The sequence below is a fragment of the Zeugodacus cucurbitae genome, chromosome 6, assembly GCF_028554725.1.
Source record: "Zeugodacus cucurbitae isolate PBARC_wt_2022May chromosome 6, idZeuCucr1.2, whole genome shotgun sequence".
Taxonomy (NCBI): Eukaryota; Metazoa; Arthropoda; class Insecta; order Diptera; family Tephritidae; genus Zeugodacus; species Zeugodacus cucurbitae.
The window spans coordinates 169,280-186,881 of NC_071671.1; the positions used below are offsets into that span (position 1 = coordinate 169,280).

The 17,602-nt window shown below is 32.2% G+C and overlaps 2 protein-coding genes across 3 annotated transcripts; both read left to right on the top strand.

Moving 5' to 3' along the window:
- Positions 1 to 12,290: 12,290 nt before the first annotated feature.
- Positions 12,291 to 14,501, top strand: LOC105213475 (elongator complex protein 4). Its single transcript, XM_011186346.3, has 5 exons — positions 12,291 to 12,832; positions 12,894 to 12,929; positions 12,994 to 13,913; positions 13,971 to 14,205; positions 14,262 to 14,501. The coding sequence occupies exons 1-5, from the start codon at positions 12,718 to 12,720 to the stop codon at positions 14,345 to 14,347; spliced, it is 1,392 nt and encodes a 463-aa protein (XP_011184648.1). The 5' UTR covers positions 12,291 to 12,717; the 3' UTR covers positions 14,348 to 14,501.
- Positions 14,502 to 14,644: 143 nt separating this feature from the next.
- LOC105213474 (tetraspanin-11) lies at positions 14,645 to 17,045 on the top strand. 2 transcript variants are annotated; one of them, XM_011186344.3, is made up of 2 exons: positions 14,645 to 15,336; positions 16,214 to 17,045. In XM_011186344.3, the coding sequence occupies exons 1-2, from the start codon at positions 15,313 to 15,315 to the stop codon at positions 16,979 to 16,981; spliced, it is 792 nt and encodes a 263-aa protein (XP_011184646.1). In that variant the 5' UTR covers positions 14,645 to 15,312; the 3' UTR covers positions 16,982 to 17,045. The 2 variants fall into 2 exon arrangements, with proteins under 2 accessions (XP_011184646.1, XP_011184645.1); XM_011186343.3 differs by having other exon boundaries at positions 14,645 to 15,585; positions 16,214 to 17,000.
- Positions 17,046 to 17,602: the final 557 nt, after the last annotated feature.

The window sequence follows — 17,602 nt, forward strand, 5'->3', positions numbered from 1 at the left end:
GACACTATTTTTTCAATGGCCTGGATATCGAACATGAAAAGCTCAGTTCAGGAATTATCTCAGCCCTCATGTACAATATATGATATACAATAGATATTATTCTTCAAAAATCTTAAATTACAAAAAAATGTTTTATTATTCTAACCTCCTACGCAGTATGTATGCATACAATTTTATAATTTTTCAATACTTTTGTATGCACTCGTAAGTCAATGTAGAGATAGGCATAATTATGGCGCATTAATAGATCAAAATATCAAAGTACTTTTAATTTTTACGTTCATTTCAAATAAAAAAGTAGTTGTACCAGAAGGATGAAAATCCTTCATTCGACACTTACCATTTACTATATTGGGAAGATATATTCAGATTCGACAACTTACGACTATCCGAATATTGCAAACCGAATATTATTATTTAAATAATGCCCTATCCGGCTAATTCGGTTAGTCAAATACAAAGAGCTCTAATAAATATATACATATATCTAGATTAGTTTTAGGTGTAACAACAATTATTATGTGCATTATATTCTTGTGCAACATTATGCCAAATCATTGCCAATAGTGAAATGCAATGTGCATATTTCGAATTACACAATTCCATTCTGAGTACATTCAAAATACACACAAGATGCGCACATTTTTAGATTCGAGACAAGGAACAAAGCACAAATATTCCTTAGTGGATTAGTTAACGGAAAGTATCGGAATACTCCTTACTATTCTAAACGTAACATTGAAATCTGTAGTTATTTATAGTACCCACAATCATGTGGCATAATGTCAAAATCAATCCAGGTGGCTGATTCAAATAATTCAAACCCATTAATTATGCCTGTACCTTTGAGATTTACGGGCATATATTCGTTACCTTTTCTCATAAGACACATTCATTGTACCATTGTACATGGTCTAAATATTACACTATACGACAAAATCGATTTTTTTTAGAAATCAATCAAACAATTTTTTTTTCGAGATTGAGCCATAAATAAAAACGTAATTTCTCCTATTTTCGACGTTAGCCTCCAAAACGAAGTATAGGTTTGAATTTGAAATTAGGCTTTTTGAAAAAATAACCCAGCCGAAACTTTCCGTCAGTCGGATGAACTTTGACACAGAATAACGTACTGCACAATATGATTTACACGATTAATATATATACATATTATGGCGTCACGTTAGTTTGCGACTACGCAATAATTAAATGGGTCTAAAAGATGCACTTGAAACACTTGACAAAATATAAAATAAACCTAAAATCTGTATAGCCAAAACCTGTTTGCCGAATCTGAATTGGGTCTAATTCAATAACCACAAATAAAACAGAGGCATCTTAACCAATATTGCCACTAATGTTTCCCTGGACCACGATAGGATTCATTTACGAAAGGACGGATGCTGACCATTGCCACAATTTAAACTTAGCACTTCCTTAATACAATAGCATTAACTAATGAACACTCAATAAGCAAAGATGAACAAATATGGCTACCACAAAAGTATTTCCATTTTAATGTACAAGCATACAAGTATGGGTAGTATACAGAAAAGCACATATGAAAACATCAAACTTGTTCAAAAAGTCAGAAAAAATTAATAGAAAGTCGAAAAGGCGGCGTTATAATGTAAATGTAAAGTGTAGTAGATAGTAGCCAATAAGTTCTTTCGAATTCACAGGGGATCGGATATACGCGTGGCATACACCATATTAATTTACATTTCACGTATACCCTATATATATGTAACCTCACATATACTTAAGTGAAAACAAAGAGTAAAGCAAAACGAATGAAAATGAAGACATTTCTGCATTAAATTTTACATAAACTTCTTGTATGGAGATGATGTTCCATGAATGAAAACGTACATATCCATACATGACATATTAATGAAGGTTTAGTTATATGTGAGGTATTAAAAGTCATTGATGTCTTCGATACAGGAGTTCAATAAAACCATATGATCTCATCAAAAATAGGTACACTTCATAGTTATGTAATTACGCCCTCATAAAATCATCTATAACTACACATGTGTTCTAAAACAATTAAATATATATCACCAATGGAAACGAGTGTAAATATACCAAAAAATCGTATGTAGTAATTCTTTCGCTTATCATTTAAACATATTAATATATACCTATGTACATATCCGGTACATACGAGAGTTTTTTTATTATGAATTTATTATTATTGAGAAAAAATTCTAAACACGCACTTATCATACGATATATCAAGTTCCAAAGTCTGAGGAAGTGAACAATTTTCAGAATTATCAAATATGTCTTTTGGTCAGTGTTTACCCTTTTGCACCCCCAGCCTAATGGGTTAATTGCGTGCTAGTTGTTGATACATGATCTCTTTTTATGAACATAACAAAGGATTGACAAAATGTGTCCAACATATGGACAATTAGGGTCGTTTGTCAAGTAAATATTAAAGATAAAGTTAACAAATGTGGCAGTAGGTACTTCTGTGTGTTTTTAATGGCAATTAAGGGGTTAAATGAAATCTATTGAGTAAAGCTAACAAAAAAATTGTACAGTTAATACTTGTACTAATATTCTATGAGCCTACGCTCCTAATCTAGAGAAGGCAATATCAAAGTTATATTTGTATATATTGTAGAATATTCAGAAAATTTTTTCATTGAAAATTAAGTTATATTTAATTTTAATTTTAAATTTTATTTAAGTTTGCACTTAAGCTTTCTGCGTTCCACCAATATTCAAAATAGACATACAAAAAAATTAAAAGCATGAATGTTAGAAAGAATAAAAGCATATTTATGTAAACAAAAAATTGGATTTATTTGTCAAAATGAAAAAAAAAAATTAAATCAGCTGATAGAAAAATGTAAACATTGTTGCATATAACAGTATTTAAATAATATTTAAATGGCAAAGCGATATCATTTAAATAAAAATTAAGTCAAATGGTGAAACTGAAATAAATAATTTTTCACTTAAATTTGTTTTGTGAAACCGGATGTTAGAGAGATTAATTTACTGACTTCATTTGTGGTAAATGGGGCTACCTTTTTTGAGTTAATACAGGTAATAATTATTTCTCCAAGCGATCCTTTACAGCAAACTGCAACAAATAATCTTTTTGAAATTTAAAAATTTGCGAATACGTCTTGGTTAGCCATAATATGCAAATCTATGTATTTTCCTCCATATCCATTTTGTGTATATATAAAAGAAAACACAAAATGGATATGCAAAGAGAAGGTAAATACAAAGATTTGCATATTATGGCAAGATTAAGATCCTATGAACGCTTAAAGATTTTGTAGAATATGCATGAAACAAATGAAAGGGAAAATCAATAGAACTTGAGCCAGGGCTCAGAACAGAGATACACATGCACAGAAATCCAAAGATAAGCGGATTTAAAAGCAACTCTTTCAAATAGAAATCATGTATTAAGCAGCGGGTGCAATTTGTGTCAACATAACTGTTTAGTACATATAAGCAATTTATTGGTACATTTGTAATGCTTCTTGCATTTGTCCAATGTTATGTATGTACATATATGTACGTAGGGATATTTTTCCAGTCCATAGGCTTGATGTTGATTACAAATGTGAGTCCTAAAGTTTTAAGCATGAAGAACGGTCACAAAAATATATTAAATTATCAAAAACTTAGTCAAAATTATTAAATCTAACACAATATATTTAATATTTTTCTCTTATATAAGAGACATTTGCAATGTTCATTCATAACATGCTCGTAAACATGTGAACTATTACTGGATTGCAAAGGTTGAGAATAGGTATGATTATATGTGACGTTTACTCAACATTTAGTTCTAAAACCCATTTATTCAATTTACTACTGCACCCTAATTTTTAAAGACTTTTGTTTACTAAACAAAAGAAGCAATAAATCAAAACACCTACAAACATCATATAATAGAACACTAAAACGCAGTATATGAAAGAATAATATGGACCTCATAGTAACCCCTTTAAAAGACTTACAAGATCGGAGAACAAATTGCTGTGTAAATGTCTCAGTTTTTTGTAGAAAATCATGATGCCTCTCAAATCCTTTATTCATCACAGTTCAAAAGATTGTGCCACCACCTTTGCCTTTTTACAATGCCATCAATGCAACAGTCACAGCATTACTTGTATTTATTCCTCCGATAAAAGGTGAAAGGAATTATAAAGAAGGGATACATTTTTTACAGATAAAATCTGGAGTTGATCAGGGAATAAAAAGATAAATACAAATAAGAAAATATACAATTTCTAAGTTTAACGTAGGTGGGTTTTACTTCAATTAGCAAAATTTATAATTTGTTAACAATTGTAAATGCATTCCTTGCAAAAATGATTATGATTGACATGTGTTACGACTTTATATCGCGCAAATTAAACGAGATTCACAATATATGTAAATAAAACCATTATAGAACTCCAAATAGGAAATCATTTATATATTATATCGGAAATTGTTTCTAATTGGCTTTGCATAAACGATAATTTGTTCTTAATTTTAAAACCTATTACTATTTTGCTATCTTCATTTTTCGGTATTGTACAAATGGAAGGTCAAAACTAATAGTTATAGTTAAAATTATAATTATTTAAGCAATACTATTTATTCCTAAAAAATACAACATTTTTAAAAATGTGTGATAACTTTAAAGTAGTTATATAGTTATCTACTGAGTTCGATTATCAGTTACAATCATACGAGATTGGCTGGAGACATTACTATATCCTGTTGAATTGAAATTTAAAATTTTTACTAGTTACCTGGCAATCAGTCAATAAGAAACTTGTGCTTAGAACTAAATTACTTTCTAAGTATTTTCAAAGTAATGAAAGGAGATCCATCTATGGGCGGATCTAATTCTCCCTTACACCACCCCCAGCACTTCAATTGTTTCCAACATTGGTCAAAATGAATAAAAGCAATTTCAATTTACACAGAACGTGGCCGTGTACTTTTATCCGTAAAAAATGTGGTACATATGTACAATGGCGTACAGCTCCTGGCGGAAATAGCAAATGTTTGGAAAGAAAACTAAACTGAGGAATATATATGTATCCTGACAACGAAAGAATGTAACAACAAAAGCAACATAAAGAATTTAACACAAAAGAAAATATATTGACAAAGAGAATAAGTTTGTAAGGATACTATTTCAACTTATTAGTAAAAACGCACTGTACTAAAAACCTATTCCACAAATATTTCAAACTAGGGTAATCTAGGTATTAAATATCCCTAATGATTAAATAATTATTTGCAATAGAAAAATTTCGCTATCTTCCATAAATCTCGTATACGTTTAAAGCAAAGCTTTCACATACATATTTGTAGGGATGTACTTGTATATACGTGTACAACACACATGACATCCAATAACGAGTACTACTTGTTATTTATTTGGTCCTAAAAATTACACATTTTCTTATTTCTAAAAAGAATACCGAACATGTTTCTAAAATAGCAACGAAACGTGTCTAATATTACATGAAATTTGCTAAAATGATGACAATATTTTTTACTGATATAATCAGTGGAATGACAGACTGTCATCTCAGCCTATAAGTATTTTATGTAACAAAATCAAAACGCAGACATGAATTAATGGCAATACACAATTCATGTATGCTTTGTCCCATTCAGAAGCGGTACTTGGTTGATAAATTAAATTAATGTGTTTTAAAGTTGTCAATAGCAACACCATTACTATCTAAATTTCAACTACACTAAATTTTTATGACTTCATTTCCTTTTAAGCGCACTCTTACCACAGCCTCATCCTTTCTGGGTGCGCATGCGCAAGAATGTTGAATGGTATGCCCGTTTTTTAAATAAAATGTCAACTTGTTAATTTATTTTTACATATCCGTTTTTTTTCATCTTTAATTATTTAAAGAATTTTAGGGAAGCACAAGGATTCATTTAATTTGTCGTTTGACTTCCTGTCATCTGCTCTTACAGAACGATTTTTCAAATGAATGCAGATGGCACTGCTTAAATAAATAGTTTTAAAACTACACGAATTTGTTTTGGGGGAGATCGCGACCATTCAAAAAGGAGATTCCAAATATTTTTACATACTCGTACATATCTACATATGGTTCATTCGGTTGGATAAAAACAAATGGATAAGCGGATTTTTTCAATACTAAAAAAGAATCACTTTAGTTATCTCTATACATATGTATATATACATTATTTAAGTATACTAAGGTGCAAGTAAAAATTGATTAGTTGGTAAGCGCGAACCATTGTGGTGTTTTAATTCTTTCGCGGTCTTTGGCCGCGCTTTAAAAAAATAATGGTCGATCCAATACCGTGGTGTCCTTAAAAACAAACGGTACGTTTGCATTAATACGTTAATTAATAATAATTCTAAATATCTAAATAATTTACAGAAGGTAATGTTGTCCACGCAAATTCTTAAGATAATTCTCAAACACATTTAATTCGCATAATCGCATATGCTGTGTTCAATATACATACTTACATGAATTAGCCTTAGAAATTAATATAAAACTGTAAGATGACATTAGCTCCCTAATCGCTAAAATGTTCATGTGTTCATTGAGTTCATATTACAATCCTCAACCGTACGAAGAGATAAATCTACCTCGGTACAAATTATATATTTGTAACACCTATTATAATGCGGTGAAATCTAGTTACTACGCTTAGTTAGCGATAAGATTTACTTTATTTTGAAACAATTGCTTACTGTCGGTATTGGTTGATATCTTTACTCAAATAGAAGATGTCATTGGATTCCGAATAAGTAAGCCTAGACATAGTGAAGCATATAATTTTAGTGATTCTTCGTACAGCATACACCTAACCCAAGCAAATTTCATTAGTCACGTTCTTCATGTTGACTTATGTCATCTTACTATCATTATTATTATTTAATATGTACATCAGTGTCATACACATCAAATTACACTTGCAGGGCACTCTGTTAGAAACAAATACTAACTTCAGAATATGTGATTCTGAGATTCTAAGTGCTTCTATTTTCATCTCCATTTTCCGTGCATTTTTTCGATAATCTTGCAAAAAGAAAAATGTATATTTAAAACACGAAATATAAGTGTGTACATAAATATAATGTATATGTCTTCGTACACATGTCAATGCCGGACAAAAAAAAGAGCACTCTAAAGAAATTAGGGGTTTTTTTTATTTAAAAACAAACACTTTTATAATAAGGAGAGTAAATAAAATGTTTTATTATAGCTGAATAATGTACTTAGTATAATTAATATCCACTTGTATAATAGAGTTTGATTTGTTAAAGCTTCATCGATGTAAAGTAAAGACTCAACAAGTATTGGTCCGTGTGTGACCAATGCTGAAGTGCTGCCGACATGCGTATAGATATCCTTGTCTAAACCGTCAGGTGGTTAAACCACCAAAAGACATTAATAAACAAAAGCGTTTCGGGTTGTGAGAAGTACTTTGAAATTAACGACTTTACATAACACCACGACTCTTTTCATGTTAGTACTTAATTACTTCCGTGCATATGATTTTTATCGATATATAGTTGAAATAATCTCGAAGTTCAAAAATAAATAAAATGTATCGTATGTTAAGCTTAGAGATCAGAAGAAGTGATGTGCTATTATAGTAAATACACCAACGAGTTTAAAATTGATTTGTTTGTTAAAGAAAAGTATTTAACATCAGTGTAAAAGGGTTTTATTTAATTTATAATTTGTAATTCATTTTTAATAATAGTTAGCAGCAACTGTGTTGTACGCAAATGTTTTATGATTATAACTTTTAAAAGATGTGTGTAAAAAACATACCCATACTCATTTTTTAATAAGGTACATTAAATATTTTTGAGTTTATAAGTGAGTTAATACATATATCTTGGGAAGGTATAGTAACGGAAGCGGCTGAATAAATCGAATAATGCAGTGTTGAAGGCAAAGGAACTAAGCGATTAGTGTATTAGGCACACCCACTTTTTTATATTATTTGTATTTTCTGGGGATAAGAGAAAACGTAAACGCAATTTAGGAAACTTCAATTTACTCCACGCTAGATGTACACTACTCGCTTGTATGTATGTACTACATATGTATGTATGTATGTATGTAGATATATGGACAAACAATGTATTTATAAGAGACATCAAACATACTTTGCCGCGCTAATTAAAGGTTATTTCATTATTGCATGCGCTTAACCTGCCAAAAAAGGATAATACATAAAGTACTTGGATGTCAGTAACTGGAACAAACAAAATTTAAGCAAAAATGTTGGAACAAAGATAATTTACAATAGCAATTTGCAGTACATATGGTGCAGGTTCTAAATGTAATTATAAGAGTGTGCAAGGGTAGAGAAAAATGTCTAAAGGCGTGTTAAATGTGTATTGGTTTTACTGATGAAAGTGTTACTTTAATACGTAAACCGTCTTCCGATTTGATGTTCATAAAAAACTAGGGAAAGAAATGCAGGAGCAATTGAGCTGAAGACTTTAAACTAAATTTTGCAAATATTTTATTTAACGTGCACATGTATGTGTATTTAAATTGTCAATATTTTCGTCAAATACGGTACTTGTACTTCTAATACAAAAATAGCAAAGCCGAAATACATACACATGTCAACATGTTTTTTGTATGAAGGCATACCACATTCACCGCGCTACTAAGTACCTACTTAATGCATAGGTCCTACTCTTATTTGTAGTACTATGCATTCAGTGTCGCATCGAGGATTTCGGCGTGGAGGGTGATGCAGTTTAACTGTCCCTCGTTTTAAAATAATTACAATATATGTGTGTATGTATTTCGCAAAGCTATTTGTGGATAATTTAAATATAATACAATTAGCACATTGTTCAATTTTCAGCAGTAATAATTAAAAATGCAATCTTAAGAAAATGATGCACGAATCACGAAGAATCTATCATAAATCATTATTTTTAAACAACACAATTGGAGAATATCATACTCAATGGATATTGCTAAAATGTCAACATTTTATATGTACATATATTCATGTTATATTGATTTTTAAAGAAAATATGGAATTGATCACAAGTTACAATATTACCGACTCCTCCCTTTGATACGCTACTGTACATGTATGAAAATATACATATGTATGTACATACATATCATGGACAAGCACTATATGGGTATGTATAGTTTCATCCTTTCGAAAATCGTAGGTTTGTAATGTTATGAACAAACGCATACAGTTCGTTCTGCAACATAAATTCCAAATTGAACTGGACATGCACATTAGTAGGCTCCGTTGGACACTCCTTTATGCTTCGCAGAATGGTTTGAAAAACGAAAGGATTTAGGCTATAGATATCGGCAAGCGTCATTTAAGACAGCAGGATGTCTACGCAGCAAATCACATCTGCTGCAATGCAATTGTATAATTTTTAATTGTAGATTAGCAATAAAGGTCGAACATGTTTCGAAATAATGAGTTCGTTGAGTTGAAATGATGTATGTATATGTGTGGGTACATACATATACATATGTATGGTTTGAAACTATGTACATATGTATGTATGTATAAACGTTTTTGCGAAGGAATAAGCATGTATATTGTATGTATGTACATATTTATAAACTTGTCGATTGCGAATACAATATTCTAAATAATTAGTATAATGTTAATATAGAATTTGCAATACACTTATAGAAAGGGTTTTACCACTATTACACATGTAATCGAAAAACGGTGATTTTATTCCCAGAAAAGGTTATCTACAACTTTTTTTGATTTTCTACTTTATTTCTTCGAAATGTTTTGTTATTATATTCTTTTTTCTATTCAGCTCACATTATTTTTCAATTCACATTGACCATTATTACCGTTTGACAGGATGTTCAGTTCAATTGTAAAAGTTGTGTAATTTATTAGACGTTTGCTACAGAGGATACCTCTCTGTTTCGAGAATCCCACACAAAACACTTAAATGTGCATGGTACTGTGTGCAGTTACCCTTTCCTGTGTGTCCCTTGTCGCCTTCATTGTGTTCTATGACAGTTGCTATATTTTGTTCTTTGCAATTTATTTTAAAATAATAATCATACTTGGCGACTGGGACCACACTTTTTTAACAAGTGTCTATATTACGTGAACGAATGCTTACTAATTCTATTAACTAGTACCGGTAGGTAAAACAGCAACACAAATTTTATTTTTTATATATTTACATACATATATGTACATCTATATATCTTTATATACTAAATATTATATATAAATTTCATGTCCCGTTGTTTGCCCGGGATTGACGTCTAAACTACTGAACCGATTTTAATGATATGCACACGTCTGCAGTTTGGTAGAACTTAAAAGATAGGAGAGTTTATATTACAAATTTTAGTCGGAATGTCCATCCGTCTATCCATTCGGCCATTCGCTTAAGCGATCATTTCAATTGAAATAGCTCGGAGAGGTCCTTCCCAATGATGACGGAGCTTTTGGGTGCACAGATTGTGGGATCTCCCTTTTTATGGATTGGGCAGAGCTCACTGAGATTCCAATCGTCAGGCATGCTTTCTTCCGACCATATTTTGCAAAGAAGCTGATGCATGCACCTTATCAGTTCTTCGCCGCCGGATTTGAATAGCTCGGCCGGTAATATATCGGCTCCGCCGCTTTGTTGTTCTTCAGGCGGGTGATTGCTATTCGAATTTCTTCATGGTCGGGTAATGGAACATCTGTTCCATAGTCATCGATTGGGGAATCGGGTTCGCCATCTCCAGGTGTTATACTTTCACTGCCATTCAGGGTCGGAGAAGTGTTCCCTCCATAATCCCAGGATGCCCTGGACATCAGTTACCAGATTACCACCTTGGTCTCTACATGAGGATGCACGGAAACCTTCGTTAAGTCGCCTCATTTTTTCATAAAATTTTCGAACATTACCTCTGTCTGCCAGCTTCTCAAGCTCTTCGTACTCAATCAACGTTGCGAGGTAGGCAGTCTGTTTTCTCTCCGCTGCGAGACGACAATCCTCATCGTACCAGCTTGTTTTTTGTCGTCGCCGAAATCCAATTGTTTCGTCATGGAGGCTGAATTTTCCGACTGTTGTGCCAAAGACACCTTCTTCAAATCCAACACCAAATTTGCGCTCCTTTATATGGCCGCTGTAGTATAGTCACAAGGATCCACCTTCTTCCGTCCTTGTCACGTCCATCGCACTTCTTGGATGGCGGTGATATCTGCCTTTAGTCGTATGAGGACATCAACCAGCTGGGCAGAGGCACCCTTCCAATTAAGAGTCCGGACATTCCAGGTACATGCCCTTAAATCATAATCCTTAAAACGTTTGCAGGGGTCGTCATCAAAAGGGGGTTTCTCATACGAGGCTTTCTTCGATTTTTCATTGGTACTTCGTTTTTATGTGGTGTTTCCCAAACCCTACGCACAACCGCAGAAGCAGGTTCGCCTTCTCACTTTAGCTTGCCTTCAAACGGATGTTTGTTAGCAAGGGAAAACATCAGAAACCTTAAATTTCATTATAAAGAAGTTACAGAAGGTAGCGATGATATCGGAAAAGAACTTTGCATAAATACTGCATTTATTGTATGGCAGTCCCTTTCTAAAAATCGCCGAAATCGGACCATAGGTCCCCATATATCGAACATAAGGACCGCGGTGCTTCTAACCTAATATTAAGGTTTCCAACATTCAATGGACTTTATGCCATATATATGACGAATATGTGGGTCAAATTGTGTATTATAAAATATTAAATAAATAAATTGCGAGAGTATAAAATGTTCGGTCACAACCGAACTTAGGCCTTCCTTACTTTTTTATTTAATATTTGTTGAATTCTCCTTTTGTTAATTTAATAAAACTAATTTTTTATAACAATGTTTTAAGAAATTTTTATAAGTTCAAAAAAATTGTAGATAAACATACATACATAAACCGAAGTCAGAGAACGAAAAGGTTTCATGCTATTTCATTAAAATTCTCACATTCTCGTTTAAGTGGATTGTATTCGAAATTTCTTTTCGAAATGCATTGAAACATTGCACTATGCTAATCGTCGCCAGATGGCGCTATTGCTTGAAAATGCTTGCATTTATAATTTATTCTACCACATGAGAACGTGAATATATCCATATATAAATTATAGTTATAAAGGTTTTCTGATACGAGCGCTATCTAACGGTCATATATACACTTGTATAGAAATCAGAGAACGTATAGAATTCGAAACAGAGATCGTATATTATACGTTCTCTGCGAAGTTTAACTTTTTGACAGTCTATTTTGTAGTCGGCAATTTATTTTCCCTAAATTTGACATATTCTGATTACACTAATATTTCGTTAGTGTAAATTTTGTTTTTTTGTCGTTGTTACCACATAAAAAATTGCCTTGAGCATGCTTTATATTTTAATGTAAAATTCGGCTGTAAATAAAAAACTTAATTATTAAATTTGTAATCGGATGTAATAAATACAAGAAATAGCACCAGAATAGTAGCCGAAAGAAATAAATTACTTTATAAAAACAACAAAAGGTGCCGTTTATTCACTTACACTTCACTGGCAGAAACATTTTGTACCTTTCCGCTAAACGGAAAATTGCATTATTAAAACGTCAACGACAACGGGTTCGAAGGCATTAGCGTGTACTGTTTTTCCAGAAAAGAAGTCAAAAAGTAGTTTTGCGTAATTTTTTATAAGCGCAGTCCATAAAATGTCAAGCTTTCGTAAGCGACATGTACAAAAACCAGTACCAGGCACACGGACTAGTCCACAAACAGGACAGATAATAACATCAAGTGGGAATCCATCGTTTGATGTTATTTTTGGTAATACAAATAATAAATAAAATAATTAATATAATATTAAAAAACAAGTTACGCATTTTAGGAGGTGGCTTACCTGTTGGATCAATATGTCTAATTGGTAACGTTGATCATTTAATAAGTTTACAGAAATAAAAACTGTTTTTCTTCTTTTTATGATGTAGAGGAAGATAAGTACGTAACATTTTCAAAGGTTTTAGCGAAATACTTTATCGCCGAAGGAGTAGTTTCAGGACAATCGGTTTTATTAGGAAGTTTGGATGATGATCCACAGGAATTAATGCGCAAATTGCCAAAACCACTCAATGACGACGAAGTGGAGATTGAAAAATGTACCGAGCAAGAAAACGGGGATGCTCCTCAAAATGGTTTACGGATCGCTTGGCGCTACAATGATCTACCTCCAGTAAATTCCGAACAAGTACCAAGTAAAATTGGTCACCATTTCAATTTGATGGAACAAATGGATAAAAATTTACTAGACTTTGTCGATACACTTTTATGGAATGGAAATTCGTATGTTAACTCAGATGAAGGTGACGATGATTATGATTGTGGATTAGGCGATGAGGATAATGTATTTTTTGGGGTTGATTCAAATGCACCGTCCAAGGATGACACTGATCAAAATACGACGAGCAGCAGTAGTGGAAGCAACATAAGCTGCAAAGAAGTCGATTTAGAGCAGGAACGAATTAATGCTGCAGCTGCACTACTCTCTGGTAATACCAATGAAAATCCACGGATTCAAAATGCGACTAAATTACAAGTCGATGCTCTGCAGATACCCTCAATTTTAAAACAAAAACAAAATAATATTGCCCAAAAAATCTTTAATAATATGAAATATCAGCGTTTTCTAAAATTAGTTCAGTCATTTGCAAAGGAGGAGAAATTTTCACCGAGTGCATTGGTGTATCGTAGCCTTTGTCGTATTTGTATAACATCACTTGGATCGCCACATTGGTATGATGAAGACTTTTCTAAAAATATTTTAAAATTTCTAACAGTGTTAAGAGGCATAGTACGGAATTCAGTGTCTGTATGTTTTATCACTATGCCAATGCATTTGATAGCTAAATACGTAAGTATAAATTAGTGGATAATTACTTCAGTAACTAATAGTAAAATTTACATAAAGGATGAGTTGCTTGTTCACAAAATACGGAATTTGGTAGACTATGCCATCGAATTAGAATCATTTAACGGTTCCGAACACGAAACCAATATCGCTTTTAAAGAATACAGTGGTCTAATACATTTACACAAAATAACAGCTGTGAATACACTTACTGCCTATATGCCAGAAACTTCCGATTTAGCATTTAAGTTACGTCGAAAGAAGTTCGTCATTGAAAAGCTTCATTTGCCTCCAGGTAATTTATATTCATGTTTTTATGCAATCGTAAAAACAAACTTGTCTATTTTTTAGAAATTCAAGAAGATACCAAAGGAAGTATTCAAAAATTTAGTTGCAGTGGTGGCTCTTCAACCAGTACAACTTCAATGGATTTTTAAATATCCTATTCTTTGCTATGCAAATGCAATTTCAACGTTCAACAAAATAAATAATGGGGAGATTTTTAAAATATGCAGGTTCATATAATTTTTATGACTGCAAATAATATAAAATAAATCCAAAAAGTTTGCAAGTGTTTATCTAACAAACAAATGTGTTTTATATTGTAAATTATTTATACAAAAATTTAACCAACAAAAATCATATAAAATCTATTTTAATAACATATTACCTACTAAAATGTGAGTACCAATTCCGATTAATTGATTTGATATTTAATTCATTATTTACATTGGATTTAATTATAAATTGAAATACACTAGGTAAGATAAGTATAATAAGACTTACAGTGTCTTTAAAACTACATAGCAAATTTCGCAAAGAACCTACTGTTTCAAATCATAAGAAACTGATATTAATTTTCGCTTTGAACGAAAAGTTTATAGTAGAAAGTATGAGTACATAAATACTCTGAACATCGAAAGTTTTTCGATTAGTGAAACAATAAATTGAAACGGACTGGTATTACATATAACACCTACACATATCATAAAAATATTTTTTTTTGGCGACTACATACTCATATTACAGAATATACATACTGTTCAAACAATTGTAAGTCATTTTCTTTGTACATTCAACAGGTAACATCAATGTGTTTTAGCGCTTTCCATTATCGCTTTTTCATTCCTATACGGTTTGCCGAACAGCTATCGCATAAATTAAACGAAAGAGCAAGAGAGTGGAACAATTACATTGGAAATATTTTAAATTCAATTGTTAGCTTGTTTACATATAATAGCAACTACAACATTGATATAGAGCAGCAATACATTTCCATTTTAACCATACAACAAATATTTGAGGGAGCTCTTTGCCATCATTCAGATCAAACTATACAATCAGTCCTATTTAGTAGTCGTTGAGCATTAGATCAAATTATTTAGTCGTGTTTCGATTTAATATGAATTCATATAATGATTTGAAGGTAACGGACGAATAAATTAAAATACTAATGGATATATTTTTTCTGGATCCAATATTGTCACCATTACCATCAGTTCATTACCATATGAAAAGCAGTTATTCTACAATATACATACTAAATGTTGGCATTAAATTATTTCGTACACACTGAACATAATTATATTACAAAAATTAACAAAGTAAAAGTCGGACAATGGCGCGCCCATTCAATCATAAATTATTGCGCAATTGTTGTAACCTCATATTTTTGGTGAGTAAAATTAAAAGATTGTGTAAGTGATTAGTCAAAGTAGTTATTAAAAAAGAACAAAAAATATTGTATTTGCGTTGACTAAACAATATACATATGTACGGATATTTATTTCAATTTCCGCAGAACATCTGAAAATGTTTTATGCTGTCCGTTATGCTCTATCGCTTACACATGTTGAATAGAGTATAATAGTGTTGTCGTATATATGAATCACTTCAAACATTGGTAAATTCGCGCTGCACTGTCGACATTTAATTGAAAACTAATATCTCAAAAATTATCAGACCAAGTTAAACCTAATTTGAAACATAACATTGACGTATAGCTACTCCACGCCTACTTCGCATTTAATACCATTATATATTATGGCAAATAGTACTTCTAGTGGTAACTTTCACCTTAAAATTGTCGAAATCCAATTTTTTCAGACCCTCAGACACCGAAAATTAAGGATAAAAATAGATAATTTTATTAAAAAATCTGTCTAATTGTCAGCAGCTCCCGAGCTTAACACTTCCTACTTATTTTCTGTTGCTTCTGCATTTAAATAATCAAAGTTGTTAAAATGATAAAATTTATGCATTACAATAATTTAAAAACTCTAATTTACGTTGTTTTTGTCTAGTTCTGCGGAGTGATGCTTGTCGTTTTTGGTTTCTACCTCATTAATGATTCGAAACGAATCCTTCTCTCACGTCTTCTGGTGACAACGAGCGAGCAACTTAACAGCCTACCACAACCTTTGTTCTACTACATTTCTATTGCTATTCCTGTAGCAGGATGTGTGGCTGTCTTTATCGCCTTGCTTGGATATTGGGCGTCCTACCAGCAAACCTACTGCTGCCTTAGTTTATACTTTTCATCAGTGATCGTATTGCTTCTAGCTGAGTCGTTAGTCTGTTTAGCCATTACATTGTGGCCACATTGTTTGGGCATCAGTTTGGACGAATCGAAAATGGTTAAAGCTCTACAGGGAAATTATGGTGTGCCCGGAAAGGAACAATTCACTAATGCAATGGATTTGGCCCAGACTCGTTTCGGCTGCTGTGGTATGAATAGTAATATTAACTATAACACATCCAGCTGGAAGCTGCAGGGTTACGGTCAGCGAGAATGGGTAGTACCTCTCACTTGCTGCATTTTACACAATGTCACTGATAAGATGTCTTATTTGGATCCGAAGCCTGTGAATATAACTCAGTGTCAAATGTTACAGAAGATGGACTATGTTCAAAATCGTCACGAAGTACCTTGTCTTAAGTACTTGGAGAATTGGTATTATGAGCAGTATACATTGTTCTTAGGCGCCAGTATTATCATTGCCATTGTAGAATTTTGTGTATTACTCTCCGTAATTGTAAATTGTACAAAACAAAAACACCAAATACTTTAGATAACATTTATGAAAAATATTTATAATCGAGAACTCTAAATACTACCATCGGATGAAACAAGAACGTATTTCGGTGATCTAACCATTTTTGGAACGGTAAGTAGCAAATTTTATTTGTCATCCTTGGACCAACTCCCTGTAGCAGGTTTATTCTACATTATCATAATCCGTGCGGTGACTGAGTCCAACCTGAGCCAGAAGAATTTTTTTCTGGTCCGTGTGTGAACCATAAGGTAATTCTTGCTCTGGGTGGTGTCATTTTTAGAATCATATTCCAGGCCATTCCTATAGTACGTCGACAACATTAAACATTTTACAGACCAGACTTTAGATGTAAGTTATTTCCAAAAAGGGTCTAGATAACGTTAAAACAATAACAATATATTCCTAAATAAAAAGTACCGTTATTTTAAGCGTGTTGTTTGAGGAATTAAGTTTGTATATGGGCATTTCCGCCATGTCGAACGTGACAATCGCACACATTTCAACTAAAAAAAATTATGAACCAAAAAATTTTGACAGTAGGATTTTTTAATAGCTCTTTATTAGCCCTACATTTAGTGTTAAGGTTGATTTTGGAACGGTTTTCATTTTCAAGATAATTGCAAAAAATCAAGGCAT

What these genes read in the sequence shown, in the direction of transcription:
- LOC105213474 (XM_011186343.3), top strand. Translation starts at nt 15,529, where the DNA reads ATGGCGCGCCCATTCAATCATAAATTATTGCGCAATTGTTGTAACCTC. An exon ending in GTTGTAACCTCATATTTTTG is followed by an intron (nt 15,586 to 16,213) that starts GTGAGTAAAATT and finishes GTTTTTGTCTAG; the next exon opens with TTCTGCGGAGTGATGCTTGT.
- LOC105213475 (XM_011186346.3), top strand. Translation starts at nt 12,718, where the DNA reads ATGTCAAGCTTTCGTAAGCGACATGTACAAAAACCAGTACCAGGCACA. An exon ending in TGGATCAATATGTCTAATTG is followed by an intron (nt 12,930 to 12,993) that starts GTAACGTTGATC and finishes TTTATGATGTAG; the next exon opens with AGGAAGATAAGTACGTAACA. An exon ending in TGCATTTGATAGCTAAATAC is followed by an intron (nt 13,914 to 13,970) that starts GTAAGTATAAAT and finishes ATTTACATAAAG; the next exon opens with GATGAGTTGCTTGTTCACAA.